Raw genomic sequence first — 22,426 nt, 5'->3', positions numbered from 1 at the left:
TACTTGGTGAAAAGAATACTGAAGTACTGAAGAATTATCCTTTTTACTATTACTATCATGACTATTTAAAATAATGTCATCAGAGTAGCGTTTTTTTCATTGTAATTATGATATTATGACTTTATTCTTGTTTGTCACAAAAATAACATGGACATCTGTCCAGGTAAATGTAAAGCAACATCATCATCTTTGAAATTGTCCTCCTGCTGTGATCAGGACCTATTTTTCTTTACCATTAGGAATACTTGCTTAGTGGATGAAACATTTCCAGTGTATTTTTTTTCAGGTTTTGGTGGATTGTTTGGTGATTTTCGATCTTTTATTTCAGGTCAGGGTTTTACTGTTCTCATACAAAACAACATTTAATCCTCTTTTATACATGAAGATGTGAAATCGATCCATGTTTGAGCAAAATAGGCAAAACAATTTCAAGTGTACGTGTGACGTTTTTCTTTTTAATTTGTGAAAAACATAAGTTAAACTTTCAAAGGGTCCTAATTGAACTCATTGGCTGCCATTGACGGTGATGAAAGTCCAATCCTTTTGGTCAGCCCCTCCCAGTCCAAATGGATTGGATGTCTACTCGTGACAAACATATTTCAATGCAGGTCAGAAAAAAAATGCCAGCATTTTGGCGGGAGCATCGTAGACCTTCTCCTTGAACTCCACCTGCCAATAGCGGCGTCGCAGCAAAACACCCGACCCCAGCTGGTGAACCTCCTCAAATTGTGAGTGGGGCCGCTTTTGTCCGTAGCGCCAACACCCGATGCTTTTGAGGTCGTCGGACAGTAGGTAGGTCCTGACTAAATCGGAAGGAGATCAAATGGGCTCAACGTCTTGTGATAACAAATATTTGGAATGACTCACCCTTCTTGACGTGTGGGATCAAGCGTTCTTAGTCCGACTAGTCAAAGCTAAAGAAAGACACAAAGAATCAGAATTGAACATGAATAAACACCAGGGTTTCCCCTACACATAAAATACTGAGGCGTCCCGTCACGTGTTGCAAATGAGATTTGTTTGGGGGGGAAAATTTAAAGATATATTCCAATTCATAATTTGGATAATTGAACAAATGTCTATATGAATATATATAGCTAAATAATCACGCACTATTTGCCGTAAGTCATCTGAAATAGCACGTCAAATACAAATTGTTCCTTTACACTTTTTATTTTGAAAATCACATCATTTCTCCTGTTGTAAACTTGCGCCTGATGTAGGCGCGGACTCCGCGGAGTTGGAAATCGGGGGGAAAAAAAATCCACAGAAAGGTATTTCAATTTAATGAATGTAATTTCGGTGTTTAAGCCTTTCTCTATTGAGTCCAGACTCCCACTTCGGTCCTCTTCGCAAGCCCGCCTATAGAGGCTATCCTCGGCTTGGCATCGGACAGCCACGTGCGCCGACGTTGGTCGGTTTGTCCACTGAGATTGCTCTATTTTCGGCGTTCATTCCCCTCTGCGTCCCCGGTGACGAGCACCGCCTGCCCGCCGGGGCTGCAGCAGAACGACGAGCCGAAACTTGCTCGCCACCGGGGGCTGGACAATCGGTAAGGACAATCACCCCCGCTGCCTTGTGTGACACAAGCCGGGGTAGTTTTGTATGATTTTTCATTTTTTTAAAGGCGAGAAAGAGACTTGACAGTGTCGCTCGGCTCGGGTTAGCATGTCGCCTAGCTGTCACGCCTTCTGTTTTTTTTTGGCTCTTTCCTCTGTCTCCGACGCTGAGACAGGGAAATGACAAAAGCCGGACTAAGTCCGGAGGCATAACATACCGTTCGGGAGGTTTAAGAAGTCGGCAGTTTTGACCATTATGCAGTAGTTTAGCCCTGCCGTACTGAGCAAATGCATTTTTATTATTTCATATTCCATTTAGCACAAGACTGTTATTTGTCATAACCATACCATTTATTTAGCAATTGGGGAAAATACTTAATTAAAACAAATATCCTGTAAAAATATTGGAGTAGACAGATTAAAACAATGATGAAATTTTGCTGCTATCTTTCGCATTTTCCTCGTTCTAGCTCTTCCCCCTCAATGGGCGGAGGTCTAAATCAGCTGAAATCGTTACTCTGCTGACGTCACCACCCAACTCTAGGCGCTAGAATGACAGGCGTGGCTAAACAGCAGATTGAAAGACTCATTTGTCGTCATCTGTGCTTTGCCAAATTGTTGTATCGTCATGTATGAGTCATATCGTCTCAATATATTAGAAGATATCAAACAATATATTTCCAATAATTATGAACGGTGGCCAAGTGGTAAGCACATCCGCCTCACAATTCTGATATCAAGGGATCAATCCCGGGCTCCGTCCTTCCTGTGTAGAGTTTGCATCTTCTCCCTGTGCCTGCGTGGGTTTTCTCCGGGGACTCCCGATTTCCTCCCACATCCCGAAAACATGCGTGGTAGGCTGATTGAAGACTCTAAATTGTCCATAGCTATGAGTGTGCGCGTGATTGGTTGTTTTTCTCAGTGTGCCCTGCGATTGGCTGGCAACCAATTCAGGGTGTACCCTGCCTACTGCCCGTAGTTCGCTGGAATAGGCTCCGGTACCTCCGCGACCCTCGTGAGGATAAGCGGCATGGAAAATGAATGAATGAATAATAAAGCTATTTAAGATTTTTTTTTATCGTGTCACAGGCACTTTTACCCTTTAACACCGAACGTGTCGGCTGCGACACTTTACCCATATCATCTTTGAAGCCTCGGCACGCTGTAGTTACGTCACCCACGTGCAACTGCCTGGTCACATTTGAAAGTGCAGAAGTTGAGGTCCACGTCAGTTTTCAAGTCAAGTAAAACGGGAGATAATGTCATTTGCGTTTAACTGCACTCATAAATAAGCATTCAAACGCTGCATGGACCATGTGTTTATGTCCATATTTCCATCTTTTCTTGTCCTTTTTCAAAACCGAAAGCACCACCAAAGAGCCGTTGTGGGGTCAAGAAGGACGGACGTAACGTGAAAAAATTGCCGAGCGAGGCGGCGGCCGGTTGGATTGAGCGAGCGACTTTGAAACGTGCGGAATGAATCAAAAACTAAATTTAGCGCAAGCTTATGCATTATTTCATCAGCTTATTCTGCAAACCCTTTGTATATTAGATATAAAAATGTTAGATGATACACACACACATATATGTATGTACAGTGGGAAGAACAAGTATTTGATACACTGCCGATTTTGCTGGTTTTCCCACTTGCAAAGCATGTAGAGGTCTGTAATTTGTATCATAAGTTCTCTTCAACTGTGAGGGACGGAATCTAATACAAAAAAACAGAAAATCACATTGTATGATTTTTAAATAATAAATTTGCATTTAATTGCATTAAATAAGTATTTGATTCATCACAAAAATCTAACTGAATATTTGGTACAGAAACCTTTGTTTGCTATTACAGATACCAAAAGTTTCCTGTAGTCCTTGACAAGGTTTGCACACACTGCAGCAGGGATATTGGCCCACTCCTCCATGCAGATCTTCTCCAGAGCCTTCAGGTTTCGGGGCTGCTGCCGGGCAACACGGACTTTCAGCTCCCTCCATAGATTTTCTATCGGGTTCAGATCTGGTGACTGGCTAGGCCACTCCAGGACCTTAAGATGCTTCTTACGGAGCCACTCTTTAAATGCCTTGGCTGTGTGCTTTGGGTCGTTGTCATGCTGGAAGACCCAGCCACGACCCATCTTTAGGGCTCTCACTGAAGGAAGGAGGTTGTCAGCCAAGATCTGGCGATTCATAGCCCCATCCATCCTCCCCTCAATATGGTGCAGTCGTCCTGTACAGAGAAGCAGCCCAAATAAATGATGTTTCCTCCTCCATGTTTCACAGTTGGGATGGTGTTCTTGGGGTTGTACTTATCCTTCTTTTCCCTCCAAACACGACGAGCCGGATTTAGACCAAAAAGTTCCATTTTGGTCTTGTCCGACCACATGACCTTCTCCCATTGCTCCTCTGGATCATCCAGATGGTCAGTGGCAAACTTCAGACGTGTCTGGACATGCACTGCCTTCAGCAGCGGGACCTTGCGTGCGCTGTAGGATTTTAATCCATGACGGCGTAATGTGTTTCCGATGGTTTTCTTTGAGAATGTGGTTCCATCTCTCTTCAGGTCATTGACCAGGTCCTGCCGTGTAGTTCTGGGCTGATCACTCACCTTCCTCATGATCAGTGATGCCCCACGAGGTGAGATCTTGCACGGAGCCCCAGAACGAGGCAGACTGACCGTCAACTTGAACTTCTTCCATTTTCTAATAATCGCTCCAACAGTTGTTAGCTTCTCACCAAGCTGCTTGCTTATTTTCCCATCCCACCTTTGTGCAGGTCTATTAATTTATCCCTGATGTCCTTACACAGCTGTTTGGTCTTGGCCATTGTGGAGAGGTTGGAGTTTGCTTGTTTGAGCATGTGAACAGGTGTCTTTTATGCAGGTAACAAGTTCAAACAGGTGCAGTTACTTCCGGTAATGAGTGGAGAACAGGAGGGGTTGTTAAAAAAGAACTAAGAGCCGAAATATTTACTAGTTGGTAATGTATCAAATACTTATTTCATGCAGTTAAATACAAATGTATTATTTAAAAATTATACAATGTGATTTTCTGGATTTTTGTATTAGATTCCATCCCTCACAGTTGAAGAGAGTTTATGATACAAATTACAGACCTCTATATGGCTTGCAAGTGGAAAAACCAGCCAAATCGGCAGTGTATCAAATACTTGTTATCCCCACTGTATATATATATTAGGGCTGTCAAAATTAACGCGTTAACGTGCGGTAATTATTTTTTTAAATTAATCACGTTAAAATATTTGACGCAATTAACGCATGCACGGGACGACCTACTCATGCATTGCCGCAAACAGACTAAATGGCGCCGTTTTATGTATATTGGGAGCAAAGAGGTAGAGACAAGTGAGTGGGGTAAACTCCTGTACAAAGAGTGAAGTGAACGATGAGTGCCGCCCATTCGAAGCGGCACTCAGAGAGACGCGAAGAGAAAGGGGAGGGCCGAGGGGCTTGATGCTAGGTACGCTGAGCACATGTCTGTCTGCGCAGCCACAGACAGATACAGGAGGAGGAAAGGACGACACACGAACGAGGTTTGTATGTATGCTAAGAATAGTGGCAGCAATATAACCCGGTATGTATGCCTTCAAGAGAGGGGCTGCGCTACTTATTGGCATATGCGTTGGCATCTCTTTCACAACAATTATAACTATTGTGGTGAGCGACGTGGGGAAAAATAACAGTAGATCAACTTTTTCTAAACACCCTGTATTGAACATAACGCAGAGAAGATATACCATTTGCAGCCACCACTGACATTCATTTTGCCCAAAATTTTACCAATATATTAAAACGAAAACATACAGAGGGGTTTTACTTTTAATATAAAATTACTCTAACTTGTACTCACATTTATCTTTTATAAAGAATTACAAGTCTTTCTATCCGTGGATCCCTTTCACAGAAAAATTGTTAATGTTAATGCCGTCTTGTGGATTTATTGTTATAATAAACAAATACAGTACTTATGTACAGTATGTTGAATGTATACAGTATATCCGTGTCGTCTTATCTGTTCCAAAAATAATTTGCAGAAAAATATGGCATATTTTAGAAATGGTTTGAATTGCAATTAATTATGATTAATCAATTTTTAAGCTGTGATTAACTCGATAAAAATGTTTAATCGTTTGACAGCCCTAATATGTATATATGTTTATTTTCCATATTTTGCGCTGTATATAACCTATTTTGACCATAGTATGTGTAAAGGCCAAAAACGCCTATGACCATAACTGCTGTTTCTGTTGAATTATCAAACGTAAAACTATTCAGTCTTAGTTTATCCTAACAAGTTGAATAAATATTATCAAGCTTCAAAACGAGCATGTTTGGTTGTCAATGGGACGAAGGCATTACAAATTTTCACAAAAGATTTTGAGATTTTTTTGTCTTTTTGGGTCCAAAATGTTGATTATAATTGGTCAGTCAAGAAAACAACAGTTTGGACTTGAAGATTATGGTGTCCAGAAAAAAGGACCCAAGGATCATCCCATCCCGATATACTGTAAAGGCAACATTAAAGGCATGCAAATTCGGCCAAAAAAGGCTTAGGTTTTAAAGGGTTAAGTTACGGTGTTGAAAAAGGTTTGTTTATAACTTGGCATACTCCTCGTCCCAAAAATTACAAAGCAGATAGCGAATTTGCATTGAAATATGTATTTTTCATCTCATTGAAACAAATATATTTTTATATCAGTTTGCACTAGGGACTAACTCGAAAACAATCAAAAAAGTAACTCCCTCAAAGACACTTCAGTTTTGACTTAAATTGAATTGGCTAATCTTTGAAAGCATGGATTTGAAACACTGTCGTCCTGATGGCTAATCCAGTTTATGTGTATGTAAGTTAGAGATGCGCGTGTGTCTTCATTTCCTACATCTTTTTTTGGGGGGGGGGCGGGGGGGGGGGTGAAGACAGACCTGAGGAAACGGTTGGGGACAATCTGGTAGCACGCATCACATTGACTATATATGGGCCACCTATTGCTGATTTCCTTCATGAAAGAGCCCTCAAATTGTTTTTTAAAAATCATGTGCAGGCAGGATGCAAATTTTGCAAATAGATCTTGGCTGTGGGTCGTCTTGGAAAAAATAAATGTTTTAAAAAAAGAAAAAATCCTATTTGGCATGATATGAAAACATTTCGCCACGGCACGCTGTCTGAATCCGATGCAGCCCGCCACCACCACAGCTTAAAAAAATCCTAGGGGAAACCCTGAACACTCAGACAAGCAACATTGTTTTGATCCTACCTGACGATGTTCAGGCGATAGCTGAGATCCCACTGGACGTCCAATAAGACCCTCTCTCCTTCATATCCTATTTGATTGTCCGTCAGGTATAGCTCTTTAAGATGGGAGGGGTTTAACTTGAGCGCCTCGGCCAAAAAAACACATCCTTTATTGGTGATCTTGCACGATGACAGCCTAAAGCAAATGATACAACTGCCTGAAGTCAGGAAGGGAACCTGAAAGATTACCAACGGGAGGAGCTCCTTACTCGAGGGACTCTAAGATGCAGTGTGGACTGGCCAGTCCTTTCGAAAGGATCTCCACCCCTTCGTCCAACAGATCGTTCTCGTACAGGATCAGATGCTTCAGGTTGGATGAAGAGCGTAGAACGGAAGCCAGCGGGCGACAGCTGCCTTTTTCCAGGTTACAATCATGTAGATTGGAGAAGACAGGCAGGAGGAAGACGTGAGGGCAAGTGAAAAATAACGTCTGCTGACTTTAGTATGCTGCCTTGAATCATAAAAATATATTATAAAATCTGAAAAAAACATGTTTTATCGAAGGGCTTAGGTTTGCATTGGGACGATGGGGACAAAACACGACCAACTTTTTAGGATGCTCAAATTGTCCCCATCAACTTTTAAGCAACCTTATTTGCATTATATAATGTGTTCAGTTATATAGCTCATTTAGATTGTGTTCCCATATATTGAAACGATGGAATTGACCCTACCATTATTAAGTGAATTATTTTTTATGATCATCAGACTTACATTTACCCCTTTTTCACTTGCTTTGATTGGCTGATTATTCCCACCTCCCACCCTCATTCTCTCACAGTACAAAATTATGTTCCATGTAAGTGGAAGAATCTGACAGATTCATCTGTTAATTAGCCTTGAAAACTCAAAACAAGATGAAGAAAATTATTCGACTAGATTGAAGAAAAATGATCAGATTAACACATTGTACTGTAAATTTGCAGTGTGTAATTTAGTATACATCAATACAGATTTATTTTGCATTTATCATTTAGCCTATCAATTAAATAGCTTGTTATTGGTGAGAAATGCAGCCCTGACCGCAGTTCACGCAGTCTGCTTGGTCTTATGATGATGTCCCGTCCCAAGCAAAAAGTGTACCTGCAGGTTGTGCTGTTTTATCATCCCTACCAATATTGAAACCAAACCTACGCCTTTGGTTTTCTCGATATGATGTATTGTATTTTCTTGTGATGATGTCAACAACAGGAACGCTCATGTGCTGGCTGTGACGGTCTTTATTCGTTTTGGATATCGTCAACAAGAACGTTCGTCTCGTACCAGCACATTCAGTGAATCGTTCTTTTTGCTAATAACAGCAGTGATTCTATTGATTGGTCGACCAGAACCACAGAAGATTATGAACAGGAGGAGCTCCTTACTTGAGGGACTCTAATTTGCAGTGCGTACTGGCCAGTCCTTTAGAGAGGATCTCTATCCCCTCGTCAGAAAGATTGTTCTCGCTCAGGTCCAGATGCTTCAGGTTGGATGGAGTGCTGAGAACGGAAGCCAGCGGGTGACAGCTGCCTTTTCTGAGCTTACAATTCCATAGACTGGAGCACACAGACAGGAGGAAGACGTGAGCTAAACATCAGGCCTGCTGACTTGAGTCCGCTGCGTTGAATAATAGTAAGAGATTTTAATTCAAGATGACAAATAAACAAAAGAGCAAATTACAAAACAAATCAGAAAAAAACAAATCGTTTGATTGATATGACGTATTGTATTATGTAGTGATGACGTCACCAACAGGATGCGCTGCTTCGGTCTTCATTTGTTTTAAATGTCATCAACACGGACGTTCGTCTGGTACGACCACGATGAGTGAATCGTTCATTATGCTAATAACAGCAGTGATTCAATTGATTGGTTGAACGAAACCACAGACGATGAAGAATAGTAGGAGGTCCTTACTCGAGGACCTGTAAGATGCAGTGTGGGCTGGCCAGTCCTTTTGAGAGGATCTTCACTCCCACGTCCGACAGATGGTTGCCGCCCAGGACCAGCTCTTGAAGACGGGAGGGGTTTAACTGGAGAGCCTCAGCCAAAAAAGCGCACCCTCGCTTCGTGATTCCGCAGTTTATCAGCCTGCAACAAATGTTTTTACCTGGTTAAAGCTGTGAAGGTTCTACTGAAAGTAACGTTTTGTCTGCCTTTTCCTTGGATAACAACAGAAGTGATTCTATTGATTGTTTGACTGCAACCACAGAAGATTACGAACAGGAGGAGCTCATTACATGAGGAACTCTAAGATGCAGTGTGGGCTGGCCAGTCCTTTCGAGAGGATCTCCACACCTTCGTACGACAGATCGTTCCCGCTCAGGTTCAGATGCCTCAGATTGGATGGAGAGCTGAGAACGGAAGCCAGCAGGTGACAGCTGCGTTTGTCCAGGTGACAATGGCTTAGACTGGAGAACAAAGGCAGGAGGAAAACGTGAGGGTGAGCGAAACATAACGCCTGCTAATTTTAGTACGCTGTCTTGAATCCTAATAATAAATTATATTTCAAGATGAGGAATAAAAGAGAGCAAATCACAAAACCCAATGACAAATCTGAAAACTAAACGTTTTTGCGATATTTGGATGTCGTCAACAACGACGTTCGTCTCGTACCACGACGATGAATGAATCGTTCCTTTTGTTTATTATTCAAGATCAAACCTTTGAATTAACCCGACTTTCGACGCATTTGACATTCTTAAAGATTCTGTATTTGCCAGTGTTTAAGGATGAGCCTTAGGTCAACATTTTCTTTGTTGTCATACAGATATCAAAGACTTAGTTGGGAGCATAATATACATTGAAATTAGTGCTGGCTAGCAATTAAATTAAATTAAATGTTAGCGAGCCTAAGTGTTCCAAAAACATCTTTGGGAGTTAATTCGTTCATTGTTGGGTTCTGTGAGATGCAATTGTTTTGGGCTTTTGTTGTTGTCGTGTGTTTTGTAATTTGCAGTTGTTTTGTTTTTTGTTTGGTCGTCGTGTTTGGTGACTGGTATCGCTTGTTTGGGGATTTGCCATTGTACTTTCTGATTTTTTACGTATTTTGAAGGACTTTAGAGGACTTACGCGGATTTTTGAGAAGCCTTGACCACCACCAACAGCTTCTTGAGCCCCAAAGGCGATGGGTTGTATTCAGACAGGTCAAAGGACTTCATGGTTTCGTCGTCTGTCATTAAGAAAAAAGCCAGGGCAGACCACATGTCATTTTGCATGTTGTCCCAGTCAATATATTTTGACTCTATTTTCCTCTGGACCTGCTTCAGCAAGGAGTCGTCCTTCAGCTCATTTAAGCAGGAGAACAAGTTGATATTCTTCTCCGGAGGGTTCCGTTTTATCCTTTCCTTGATCAACTTGACTGTCCATGACTTGCTTTGCCTGCAGTCCTGGGGAGCCTTGAGCAGTTCCCCCACTAGTTCTTGGTTGCACGGCAAGGAAAGGCCAAAGAGGAAACGGAGGAACAGGTCCAGATTTCCTCCACTCTCTGCGGCTCTCTTCAGGGCAAACCAGTGGATCTCAGTGATTTTCCAACCACCTTCATCGTCATCTTCTGATTCTGTTTCAATTTCTTCCTCTGTACCTTTTCCTTCATCTTCTGATTCCCTTTCAACTTCTTCCTCTGATTCTGGTTCTTCTGATTCTTCCTCTTGGAAAATGCCCTCCAGTGCCAGCTCTGAATCAGCCAGAATGTTCTTGTTGTCGAGGAAGAGGCAAATCATCACGTGGAATGCGGCCAGATACTCCTGGACGGTCAGGTGGACGAACTGAAACATCTTGCTCTGTTGGTTTCTTTTGAGCGGACGTACCTCCTTAAACACCTTGGTGAATATTCCACAATGTTTGGCGGCTTGGCTGTAATCAAAGCCACTGTCCGTCAGGTCGTTTTCGTAGAAGATCTGACTCTTGTTCATGGTGTGGTGAAAGGCCAGCTTCGCTAGCGCTTTCAGGTCATGGATGTAGTCCGTCATCTGTCTCTCCTCTGAGCTTTTCAGTTGCTGAAACACATACTGTGAGTACATGTCGGTCAGCGTTGTGGGAAGCTCTTCCTCCTTTCTTTTCAAATCCAAATGATCCTGAAGAACTTTGGCGGTGAGCCAGCAGAAGATGGGCATGCAGCACATGATGAAGATGGTGCGAGTTTTCCGGATGTGCTCAATGACACGCTCCTCATTTGGGAACTTTTTCCTGAAGTAATCCAGCCTCCGGGAATCACTGAATCCTCTCACCTCGATAATGCTGTCGATGAGGTGCGAGGGGATATCGCGGGCCGTGGCGGGCCGAGTGGTTATCCAAACCCGGGCGCAGGGAAGGAGGTTCCTTTTTATGAGGTGCGCCAGGAGCATCTCCAGCGGGTAGGCCTCCGTCACGTTCATGTCTACTTTCATCTCATTCTTCAAGTCCATTTCGAAGTTGCACTCGTCCAGTCCGTCCAAGACAAACAAGATCTTGATCCCGCTGCTTTCATAGTCCTGCTTCCCGGACATCTGCAGTTCGGCAAATATATTGTTCAGTGTCTCCTCGCTCATGTGCCTACTCTCGCAAACGTAGCGTCGGATCAGCTTGGCCAGCGTAAAATTTTTCCCTTTGTCCGTGTTCAACTCACGGAAGGTGAAGGGAAATATGAAGTGGACATCCTGATCGGTATTCCTGCTGGCCCAGTCGCACACAAACTTTTGAACTAAGAAGGTTTTTCCAATTCCTGCAAAGCCAATGGTGAGAAGTGTGCGTATCGGGCGGGTCTTCCCGTCATGGTTTTTGAAGATGTCGCACGGCAGGATAGACTGATTGGCCGCGGCTGCACGTGTCTCCATCTGAAGGACCTCGTGTCGCTCATCGGGGCTGACGTCGGCTCCGTAGGTGACGTCCAGCTCTGTGTAGACGTCCGCCAGAGGCTGTTTCTGCCAGAGCTCGATGTTGCCCTCATGAACAAAGCTGTATACACCCCGCAGTTTGTCTTGCAGGTCATCCTTGAATATGGCAATCTGAACATCATAATGGACAGTGCCTGCAAAAAAGCAGCAGTGAAACCTTTTAGACAAAAAAACAACGCCCTTGTGCCAACCCTAGAGCACATGGACACCAGAGACATGAACAGAGAAACGTCACACCCAGAAAGAGAAGAAGCATTTTTGATGAAGGCTCTTCCTCAACTCATAGTCCACCTAGCTTTTGTGCAAAATGTGCTTAAGAAGCAAAACATGCAATTTTTCAGAAAACTGATAAGGCTCCAATCATTTTACAGGGTACAGGGAGCAGGTGGGGGAGTGTTTCAGAATGGAGGTCCAACCAAATCTGTCCAACCTGAATTTCATGCAGACTAGATCGGGGTTTCAGGATAACTCATTATTCCTCGTCTCACGGTTAACAGTTTTCAAGTCTCTGTGGTTCTAACACCAGAAGCTACTTTGGGGACTAACCTCTTATTTCCAGCATGTTGCGACGCAACATCTTGACCAAGTTCTTGTTGCCTATCTTCTCCAGAATCTTGATGGTCTCATCTAGAGTGTTCTCGCCGTGCTTGATCACCAGCTTGTCAGCAATGTACACACGGCGGGGGTTTATACGTACCCTTTTAGGCAGGTCCGTGCAGAACTTGAAATGCTTGAAATCATCTTACCCAAGATCCATCAGCCTTTTCAACAGAAGCTTCTTCTGCTCACTGTCCAGAGCAATCCTTCCTCCTGGTAAACCTGTGAACGAAGTGACAAACGATCGGGTTTCTGAGATCAACAATTTTTATTAACTTGAGCTCATAAACCATTTGAGTGATGTGACTAGTGGCGTTGCTTAAGCTCCTAGCAAGATATCCCAGGGGCCCCCGTCATTGCACGCCGTAAAAAAAATTGTTTTTTGCACACATGAATGCACAATGAATAAGTAAACCATGTTTAAGACCAGATCCAAAGAAATAGTTAGCGGACAATATTTTTATCAAACATGTTGATAACGCGGCAGCACGAGCGGGACTTTAAAATTTTTGCCGGACAACTCCACTGGGTTGTTACCAGGGAAATTATAACTATTAAAGGTGAGCAAGGCGCCAAGGTCCATGCTACAGGGAGAAAAATAGGGATTTCTGTGAGGTACAAATTATTCAAAAAACAAAACAAAAAAAAGATAATGAATGAATAAATTGGTAAAATATTGACTCACTGTCCGCCATTATTGCTACTTGTGCCCCACGGACTCTTAAGAGGACGCCAATGAACGTGTTTGTCAAGTCGGGTCCTTGCCCAACCTCGGATTCAAAGACTGCTCTTGAAAAGAAGCGGCAAAGTCAAAGACCACCTGTATCTTTTTCTTCTGGTGGTGTCACACCCTATTGTGTGGGATGTAAGATACTCTGCCATCGCCTCTGTTTCGTCATCTACAACTTGAATATCATTGCCCTTTTGGATGACTTTGTCCATGAAACCCTTGAGGTCCTCATAGATTTGAGGGTTCTTCTTGGGCTTCTGTGACAAACTAGTAATGTGCTGCTGCCCTATGCATCGGTTGTTGGCCATTGGCAGTTTTTCATTCTTAATAGGTAGTCTGATGCAGTGACAGCTGTTCACAAAGGTTGTTGTTTGCCCCATAGACTACATGAGCCACTAATCTTCTTGAGACATCTCTTCCTCGTCATCGTAGTTCCTCTAGGGAAAGTCAGTGGTATATGGCTGAACAAGGAGCTCTTAATTTCCATCACTGTGATCTCACTGCATAATGAGTGTTAGGTTTTGTGTTTGTTTTCTCCTAGTGTGACTTGTCGCTGTGATTGCCCATTGATTTCACCTGATGTGCCTTCTCCCAGTGTATCCTCCTGTGCTCACCTGTTCCTTGTTGTCTCGTTACCGCTTGTCTGCATGTGTGTATATAAGCTCCCATTTTCTTTTCACTCCTTGTTGCGTCATTGTCAAAGTCTGTCTACGTCCATGTCCACGCTCTGGTCAACATTCTTGCGTCTCTCCAAGCCCTCATGTTTCCCTCAGTAAGTTTTGATACCCAGCCTTTTGTTAGTAACCTGAGTTTTGTTTTCCGCTGTGTTTTTTGGAATCTCGTCATTATTTGTTGGTATTTTGTTTTTCGCTTGCCATAATTAAATCATTTTGCACCGTCAATCTGCCTCGTCTCCCATCCCTGCATTTGGGTCCACACACAACCTGCCTGCCCGCGTTCCTGACAATGAGGTGTTTTGTTTTCACTGTCATAACATGCCCCTGGTCCATAAAAGTGTCAAAACATATTTGTCACTCTTTCTTGATTTAATTCTCACCAGTACTAATAATGACACATATTCAGATTCGCTGGCCTCAGTGATGCAGGTGGCTTCTCGTGTGACAATGTTGTGTCAATCGTTGGGGAAAACTCATGTTTTGTGTGGGGTTGCTGAATGTTAAAGTTCTACTATTGTGTTGGTAGTTAAAATTACAAAAGGAGAAAATATAGTGGATTCATGCTACCATAATAGGCCCGGCTCTCGGCTGACTTATATAATGGCCTTCTCATACACCGTTGTTTCAGGCTACCATTAAAGGTCCTGCAAGACTGCTTTCTTTGATGTTCCTGATGACTTCACCAATAAATTGTATGAATCCTTGCCGAAGCCCATGCAAGTCATACAAAATATTCAATTTGGATCTCACAGCACCACTACTTAATTCGCTGATGTTATGCAACATATTTTTGCATTTCAAGTACATTTTTTGTTCAATTTTCACACTACTTTCTGTCGATGACAAAACGTTTGTCTTGCCAAAATTTGACCTTTATGTCTTCATTAAATGATCTATCTTTTTTTCAGTGAAACAAATATATTTTCGTACATTCAACATCATTTGGAAGGGTCTTAGCTTTCATATGAGCCATTTCTGCAACCAACTGAATAATTAAAAGTCAGATTATTAGCAATTATTTCTACAAAATGGATAAGCGACAAGACTTATGTCAGGGACTGTACAGCGTGACGAGTTTTCGGAGATTAAATGTGTAATTGTGTTGGCGGCATTAAACAACGGAATGTCCTTTGTCGATAGCTAAGATAGCCCCTGTCATATTCTATTTTTGTAGAACTTTTAGCATATTGTCCTCATTGGAAACATTTGTTTGGACTCTATTTTGTGGTTTATGGTTACACTGACTTGGGTTTTGTATTATTTTTTTGTTTTGGGAATGGCTTGAGGCGAGAGGGGAATTCTATCCAGTTTCCTTCCACTTCTTGACCCTCTCGTGTTGCTAGTCCCACCAACGTCTAATCTTTCATATTCGCTGATCACTTTCAGTTTTGGACTACTTTCGGCCTACGCGGTCTCCATCTCGAGCTCCTCTTTTTTAACTTTTACTCCGGCTATTTCCATGCAATGCTGCTGCTTGGCTTCTAGTTCCAAACGTTGCAAATTCAGCTTCTTTTAGCTCTAGTTGCTGCCTTTTCCTCATTGCATTTGACACATGCGCAGCAATTATCTGTGCTTTAGTTGCTCTCATAACGTCTTTGATGTGTGCCATTTTATGTTCAAACCAACTCTGTTGGTCAAGCAATTGTTCATCTTCAAAAAAAAGATTCAATATTTCTTTGTAAAGACGCTTGAATTCCTCAATACACTCATTTTGGATTCCATAGTGCACCAAACGCCCCTTTTGTTCATTCCTCATCATGGCTTCTATTACATTCATTGGATTAGACATAGCTTTCATTCTTTGTCTTCTCAATCAAATGCGTCTTTGTAATTTTTTCTTCTCATCCATTCTCAGTTGGCCTACGACACCTTCCTTGTTCCATACTTGTCAAATGACTCCCTTCCTCTCCTCCTTCCATCATGTTAACTGCTGAGTGGATTATTTTATCTGAGTTCAAAGGTGCTTCTTTACAAAAGTCAACTTTCTTAATTAAACCAATGCAAAACAGCTTCTCATATTCTGATGCCGAACTGCATGGATGAGTAAAAGTCTTGACGTAGTCAGCGCAGTCAAAGTTTAGATTCTCTTTCATGTTCACTCAAACCTTAGCTACCTGTAGCCGAGCTAGCACATTAGCGTTATTTAGCATTAGCTTCTGAAGTTAATGCGGTCTCTCTTTGCCACATTTATTGCGGGCATAGCTAAGATTCGAGATTTTTAAAGTTTGTCTTCCTCTATAAGCTTAGCCTTGGCCAATTTGTGGCGCAAGCAACTACTTAGCTAGATCTTTTTTTTTTTTCCTAATAATGGTGCAATGAACCAACACGTACCTTGAAGCCAGGCAAACGATAAGTTTTGGCGCAGAAGACGAGAGGACGACTTTGTCTTTGAACTTTGTAATGCTGCTGTAGAGCTGCTGTTAGTAATGCTGGTCAAAAAAGCTGTCACACTTCCACATCGGCTGGCTTTATCCGCCTGATGACTTGGAAGAATGCTGCTTTTGAACTGCTTACTTGAAAGCATGCTCATTTCTCTCTATGACTAATCATATGACACTGCTTAATTTGCTCCCTCACAATCAAATGATCTTCTTGATGTTCATTTCACATCGTTACATATCATCATTGTCTCATAGCATTGCGTTTTGTCTGTTGTGTGAATACATTAGACGAGTGTACTGTTTTCTTTACTGGCACGTGCATAGGGGTCAGACCTGTTAAGTTTCACGATTTGGTCGGGAGACTCCCGATTTTGACCCCAATGCTCACGCCTCACGATTAGAAAGCCAAATCACCCGATTTTCCAAAAATGTCAATTTTTTTTTTTTTTAACGTTTTTGTTTGTCACCGTTTTGTAACGATACCATTCGGCCCGATTCGGAAAGTGACCAACAACGAATAGCCTGGCCGTCTCCGACTTCCCTGCCCTCCCTCCCCTTCAGAGCTGGAATAGCCCAACCAAACATCTGACAGGGAGGGAAGAGGCGAAGCACCACCGACTTCCCAAGATGCTGGCACTAATAAACCGGCTTTTCGACTGGTTCAAGTCTTTATTTTGGAAGGAAGAGATGGAGCTGACCCTGGTCGGCCTCCAGTATTCGGGAAAAACGACGTTCGTCAACGTAATTGCCGTAAGTCTTACCTGCCAGCGATAGCTAACTAGCCTAATGCTAATAGCATTAGAGCTAATGATGGGAGAACGATGACGAGGAAGAAGTCGCTGCTTTACTCTGTGTTTTCGTGGATCAAACATCGTGGAATATTAAACCACTGCGGTCCTACCCCCACAATATATGAATTTAAGTGAGAAAGCGTATCGTTACTTACTTGAAGTTTAATCATTTAGATTCGCTATTATTCTAAAGCTAAAGTGTATACTATACACTTTATTACATTATATCATTATTACTGTGCTGAAACAAAAAATATAAAGTTTCAATTCTAGGTTACAATTCAATTAAAAAACTGCCATGACAAAGATACTTTTAAAAACAAATATGATTAATTTTCTAAATGATGTAATTCATGTTTTTAATCTTGCTGATTTAGTCTGACGAAACCCTAATTGGAGTGATGGTTGATGAGATGAAGAGGCTGCTGAGGAAGCTGATGTCCAAATTTGTGCAAATGGATGTGATCAGGAAAGCTGGGGATATCCTTAATGTTGATTACAGGAACAAGGAGAACTGGCATGACACAGGCAACATAGCAGTATCACATGATGCCAGACAATACATGGAGCAAGTTGAAGACTATCTCTGATGCCACCAAAAAGAGGTTCTTTGACAGTGTAGTTAATTTTTACACAAGTGTTGTGACCAAAATGAACTTGGAAAAAAAATGGTTGCATTTTGTCTTAGCGATTGTCGCGCGCACGCGTCATCGGGGTTGGCAAACAGAAATCTCCCTATTTGCAATTTCTACAACTTAACAGGTATGAGGGGTGGGGGCGCGAAAGGTGCTTGTTTACTGTTATGTACTCATATTTATATGTTCACTTGTGTGCATTATGTACCCTTTTATTCTCAGTAAAAGCAACGATACATTCACATTTTGGTTAGTTTGAACATATACCATTTGGTGTCATAAGTGTTTGCAGGGTCGCCGCAGGATTGATAAATCTAAATTCAAGTAGAGCTGTCCCGACTAGTCGACGTTGTCGATGACGTAAATGCGTCGACGGGCAAAACATACCGTCGACGGGTTAAAAAAAAAAATACATGCAGATAAAGTTTAGAATGGCAGGCGTTTGCGATACAAACGGTTGTTACTGGCACCCCCAAGGGGGCCGCTGTTATTTCAATGTGACCGGCGTTGTCAGATTGAGCAAAGAGGAAGAAAGTGGGCGAGAGAGAGGGAGCGAGATCGGCGAGTTGGAAAAGTGCGTGGGTCGCGCCGAGTTGAGTGGCTACATCCCCCACGTTTTTGTTTTGGTCAATAAAAGTATCCTTAAAGAGCCATCCGACGCCTCTCGGTGATTTTATGCACGCCGCCGCCTTCCCGAGGAGGAAATCGGACGAACCCAGACGAACCGACGACAACGAGCCAAGTGAATCGCCGGTGAGGAGTTGAAAACACCGCCAATTTCCAAAAAGGGCAGAGATGGTTACACGTGAAAGCGGCATAAAGCCAAAAAAGCGGAGCAGAATAACCAGAGCCTGGAATTATTTCAAGGAAAATATGGAGGGTGCCACAGTGTGTACTCTTTGCTAAGCTGAGCTCGCATAAGCATACCATGGTAGCACTTGAACACTTGAAGCGCCGTCACCCAAGTGTAATTTTCGAAGACAACAAGAAACAACAAACTAGCGGATTATAGGTCCATACAACTCTCTAACGATATTTTAAAAGGAAGTTGCCTTTATGTGCGTCGTGTCAACGCGCATTTTTATTTAATAAAATAATTAATATAATTATATATTTTTAAAAAATTATTATTAATTTTATTAGGATCATGGAAGCTCCCACTTAGGGAAAATATATCCATATATCCTATATATACAGTGGGGAGAACAAGTATTTGATACACTGCCAATGGGTCCCGTTGGCAGTGTATCAAATACCTGTTCTCCCCACTGTACATAATATAAATAATATATATGGAAACCACTGGTCTGCTTACTGTAATCCATGACTGCACTAATTAAACTAGTTATTTAATATTATATATATATATTATAATATAATATATAACAATAATATATACAGTACATTATATATTATATATTTACATATAGTAGTGTACTATAAAATTAATACTATATACTTAATTTTTGTTACTGTGGGTATGTGTGCCTTTTATTCAAAATAATTGTGGTAATATTTCAGTGTGCCCTCTGCGTTATCTTCAAGTTAAAACAAACAAAAGTTGAACAGTTTTTTCCTTCCCCCAAAAATGCGGAATGCACACCGGAAAGAGCATCTGAACTCACACAACGTATTCTGAAAATGATTGTCCGGGACATTGCAATTCATTTTAACATTTAGAACAATATAGACAATGACATACCGCAAAAAGAGTAAGAATTGTTTTGACTCCTATTAAAAAGGTGAAATCACAGTGCTTCCTTTTACATTTTTTTTTGCACCAGTTAATGCCAGCAGCATTTGCCCTCATTGTTTGTGATTTATTATTGATATTTATGTTATTTATTCATACATTAATAAAGAATTTAGGTGTTCCAAAATGGTTTTTTGTGAATTAATAAGCTTTAACAAAAATTTCATTATTAAATTAGTAAAACAAAAAAATTTAAAAAAGATTGATCGACTAATCGTAAAAATAGTCGGCTGACTAATTGGGAGGAAATTAGTCGTTTGGGACAGCTCTAGTATTATGGTGATCATACTCAATATTTTCCTGTGCACATATGAGGTAAATTTCGCTGTCATGAATCCTCTATACAGTGACAGTTCTTTCCCCCCTGCACTGCCGTCACGCGACCGCAGCTCAGCTTTTGCTTGCTTTGTAGCCACTCGCGGAAGTGTTTTAAACTACTGTAAATTTGATAGTATGTCGTCATATGTAGTCCTGAGTAGTACACTAAACCATGCTAGCTAGGTTTGTGTGGTGTTTTTGTCTGTTTGAGCAGCATAAGATAGGCTCGCCATTAACAAATACGTGACAAAGTCATTTCCTTTCATTTTTTGACTCGTTCTCGGCGTGACTGGAAAGTCATGTTAGCAAACTCGGTCAGGAGCCGGAGGACCGCGTAAGTCAGACATGTCCAAAGTCCGGCCCGGGGGCCAAATGCGGCCCGTGGACAAATTTCATCCGGCCCCCAGCCTCTGTCATATAATCAATAACGTCTGGCCCGCACACAGACTTAATAAATTGGTCATCAGTACTGCAACCAGCATATGAAGTAGCTTACACACAAAACGCTGCTCCTCATTTACCCACTAAAAGGCAGCAGCACTTTAACCCTTTGTTCCAAATGCCACATTTGATACACCTAAAATTTCATGATTTTGAGACTAATTTAGAATTTTGACATTTCTTTTGGAAAAAAAAAAACAAAAAAACAATGGATGCAAGTCAACACATGCATTTGCAGGTTCTATGAGAAAAAAAAACATGATGTAGCATGAGTTATAGATATTAGAGCGCTTATTACACATATTCATTTTGACTTTTCGTTTTACAAATTTTTCAAAAAATTGTTTCATTAGGACGTTATTTTTCAAATTTTGGGATTCTCTGATAATTGCTTCATGTTGCAGGTAGTGAAGGGCTACGCAACATTACCCGTGTGACCCATTACTTCCATTTTCTAAAATGGCGACAATCAACAAAAAAAAAGAAAGTTGACTGTGACGGCCGACGCTTCAAGGATAGGTGGAAATTGGACTATTTCTTCACTAAAATACACAACAACTGTGTCTGCCTCATCTGCAAAGAGAAAGTCGCTGTTTTTAAAGATTTCAATGTTAGCCGATATTACCAAACAAGACAGGCTGACATGCACGGCAGGATTACAGGGAAGATCCGCAGCGAGAAATTGAAGCAACTTGAAGCTAGTTTAATTTCACAGCAGCCGTATTTCGCAACAGCCCGAGAGTCGAAAGAGAACACCAAAAAGGCTAAGAGTAAGATTGTTAAAATTATTCAATTTAAAAAAAAATAATAAAGCAAATGTGACACACTGAATGGCTTGCTAAAAGTTGCTTAAATATATTGTTCTACATAAAGGACGTCAGCCAAGGTCGGCCCCCCACATTTTTACCGCACCAAATTTGGCCCCCTTTGCAAAAAGTTTGGACACCCCTGGCGTAAGTGAACGGGAAGTGACATAACTCAGTCTTGCCCCATGCCTGCACGCTGGCTGCTTATTGGCCACACGTGGAGGTGAGTGACAGACGCTCTGATTCTGTTTTCGCTCCCTCCCCTGCCGCGATGAGGGTGGCGTCTGATTGGTCGCGCGCGATGTAAGAAGACTCTGCCGCTTGCTCAACGCCCAGCTTCCTAGAACTAATCGGCGCAGAAGGTGATTAGTTCAGTCTCGTTCACCCAAACAATTCGTTCAAAAAGAATGAATCATTCACGACCGATACAACAGTAGGTCAGAGGTGGGTTGGAATGCGTAATATTAATTCCGTTACATTTACTTTTCGACTAACTTTTGAAGAAAAATGTACTTCGAGGAGTAGTTTCACAACGCCATCCATTTGACTTTTTCTTGAGTCGAAGAAAAAAAATGCTACTCTGCTAATTTGGCCTACGATACTCATTTGTTACTTTACAGAGAGTAATTGGTCAAAAATTGGACTCAATAAGCGTAGTGTTACTTCCAAATAATATAGCTAAAGTAAAAGCAGTCATCTGAAAATATTTACTCAAGAACAAATAAAAAAATAAAAGTATTTGGTAAAAAAAAAAAAAAAAAACTCAAGTACTGCGGAATTACCGATCATGACTATTTCAAATAATGTCATCAGAATAGCGTTATTTTTCATTGTGATTATGATATTGTGACATTATTCTTGTGCTCATATTTTTTTTTCTTTGTTTGGCCATAATATTGTTAATAAATGTCATAAAAAACACATGCACATCTGTCCAGGTAATGGTAAAGCATCATCATCTTCCTTAAAATTGCCCTCCACTGGTGATTAGTAGCTATTTTTCTTTACCATTAGGAATACTTGTTAAGTGGATGAAACATTTCCAGTGTATTTATTCAAGTTTTTGTTGATTGTCAAGTTCAAAAATATCCAAAATAGACCCTTAGGTAGACATTTATAAAATTACCCAGAAATAAGGAGAGAAGACACTCAGTTTTCTTGGCCAAGGAGAGCAAAAGAGTGACTAGCCAGAGGAATGCTAGATTTCGCTGTCCAGTCACCAAAATTGATCTAAAGAAAAATCCTCCTTGGTATTTTTATTTAGGTGTTTGTCCTAATACGAAATGGGTGCCGCCCTGAGGGAGGAGGAAGCAAACTGGAGACACCCATGTGATTTTGATTGGATATGTGTGTGCATGTAGGTGGAACTAAGTGAGTACACGTGTGTAAGCAAAGGCTCATGTAAACAATGGTCAAAATGACCCAGACACTTCAGTTATGTAACGCTGCAGCCATGGAAGATGTCCTCGGATGGAAAATTGTCCAATTGTCGAAGGTCTAGACGAAAGTCCAGACGCCAGGTGCTGAAGATGTCTCGGAAGGTCTAGTTACGCAATGATGCGGCCATGAAACAAGGCAG

The 22,426-nt window shown here is 41.5% G+C and overlaps 2 protein-coding genes across 7 annotated transcripts; one reads left to right on the top strand and one right to left on the bottom strand.

Annotated features, from left to right (window-relative positions):
• LOC130920756 (NACHT, LRR and PYD domains-containing protein 3-like) lies at positions 1 to 16,189 on the bottom strand. 6 transcript variants are annotated; one of them, XR_009064214.1, is made up of 11 exons: positions 16,054 to 16,189; positions 12,265 to 12,537; positions 9,917 to 11,852; positions 9,085 to 9,255; positions 8,762 to 8,935; positions 8,230 to 8,400; positions 7,075 to 7,215; positions 6,828 to 7,001; positions 868 to 914; positions 670 to 803; positions 1 to 579 (listed from the first exon to the last, which is right to left on the bottom strand). XR_009064214.1 is itself a non-coding variant. In XM_057844202.1 (11 exons), exons 3-10 carry the CDS (start codon positions 12,293 to 12,295, stop codon positions 905 to 907), a joined length of 2,808 nt encoding a protein of 935 aa, XP_057700185.1. In that variant the 5' UTR covers positions 12,296 to 12,345; positions 12,416 to 12,537; positions 16,054 to 16,189; the 3' UTR covers positions 1 to 803; positions 868 to 904. The 6 variants fall into 6 exon arrangements, 5 of the variants coding, with proteins under 5 accessions (XP_057700185.1, XP_057700176.1, XP_057700167.1 ...); XM_057844202.1 differs by having other exon boundaries at positions 1 to 803; positions 12,265 to 12,345; positions 12,416 to 12,537; XM_057844193.1 differs by having other exon boundaries at positions 1 to 803; positions 12,265 to 12,376; positions 12,465 to 12,537.
• Positions 16,190 to 16,767: 578 nt separating this feature from the next.
• LOC130920850 (ADP-ribosylation factor-like protein 8) lies at positions 16,768 to 17,591 on the top strand. Its single transcript, XM_057844359.1, has 2 exons — positions 16,768 to 16,853; positions 17,272 to 17,591. The coding sequence occupies exons 1-2, from the start codon at positions 16,791 to 16,793 to the stop codon at positions 17,482 to 17,484; spliced, it is 276 nt and encodes a 91-aa protein (XP_057700342.1). The 5' UTR covers positions 16,768 to 16,790; the 3' UTR covers positions 17,485 to 17,591.
• The last annotated feature ends 4,835 nt before the right edge of the window (positions 17,592 to 22,426 follow it).

Source organism: Corythoichthys intestinalis, chromosome 1 (assembly GCF_030265065.1).
Source record: "Corythoichthys intestinalis isolate RoL2023-P3 chromosome 1, ASM3026506v1, whole genome shotgun sequence".
In the NCBI taxonomy this organism is placed as follows: domain Eukaryota; kingdom Metazoa; phylum Chordata; class Actinopteri; order Syngnathiformes; family Syngnathidae; genus Corythoichthys; species Corythoichthys intestinalis.
Note: the sequence above shows the minus strand (reverse complement) of the source record. Positions and strands in the feature narration are given on the sequence as shown.

Coding starts and splice junctions, on each gene's coding strand:
- LOC130920850 (XM_057844359.1), top strand. CDS start 16,791: ATGGAGCTGACCCTGGTCGGCCTCCAGTATTCGGGAAAAACGACGTTC. Junction 16,854..17,271: donor CGTTCGTCAACGTAATTGCC/GTAAGTCTTACC, acceptor TTGCTGATTTAG/TCTGACGAAACCCTAATTGG.
- LOC130920756 (XM_057844184.1), bottom strand. CDS start 12,295: ATGTTGCGTCGCAACATGCTGGAAATAAGAG. Junction 9,256..9,916: donor AAGGCTTCTCAAAAATCCGC/GTAAGTCCTCTA, acceptor TTTGTTCTCCAG/TCTAAGCCATTGTCACCTGG. Junction 7,216..8,229: donor TGCAAATTAGAGTCCCTCAA/GTAAGGAGCTCC, acceptor GGAAAAAGGCAG/CTGTCGCCCGCTGGCTTCCG.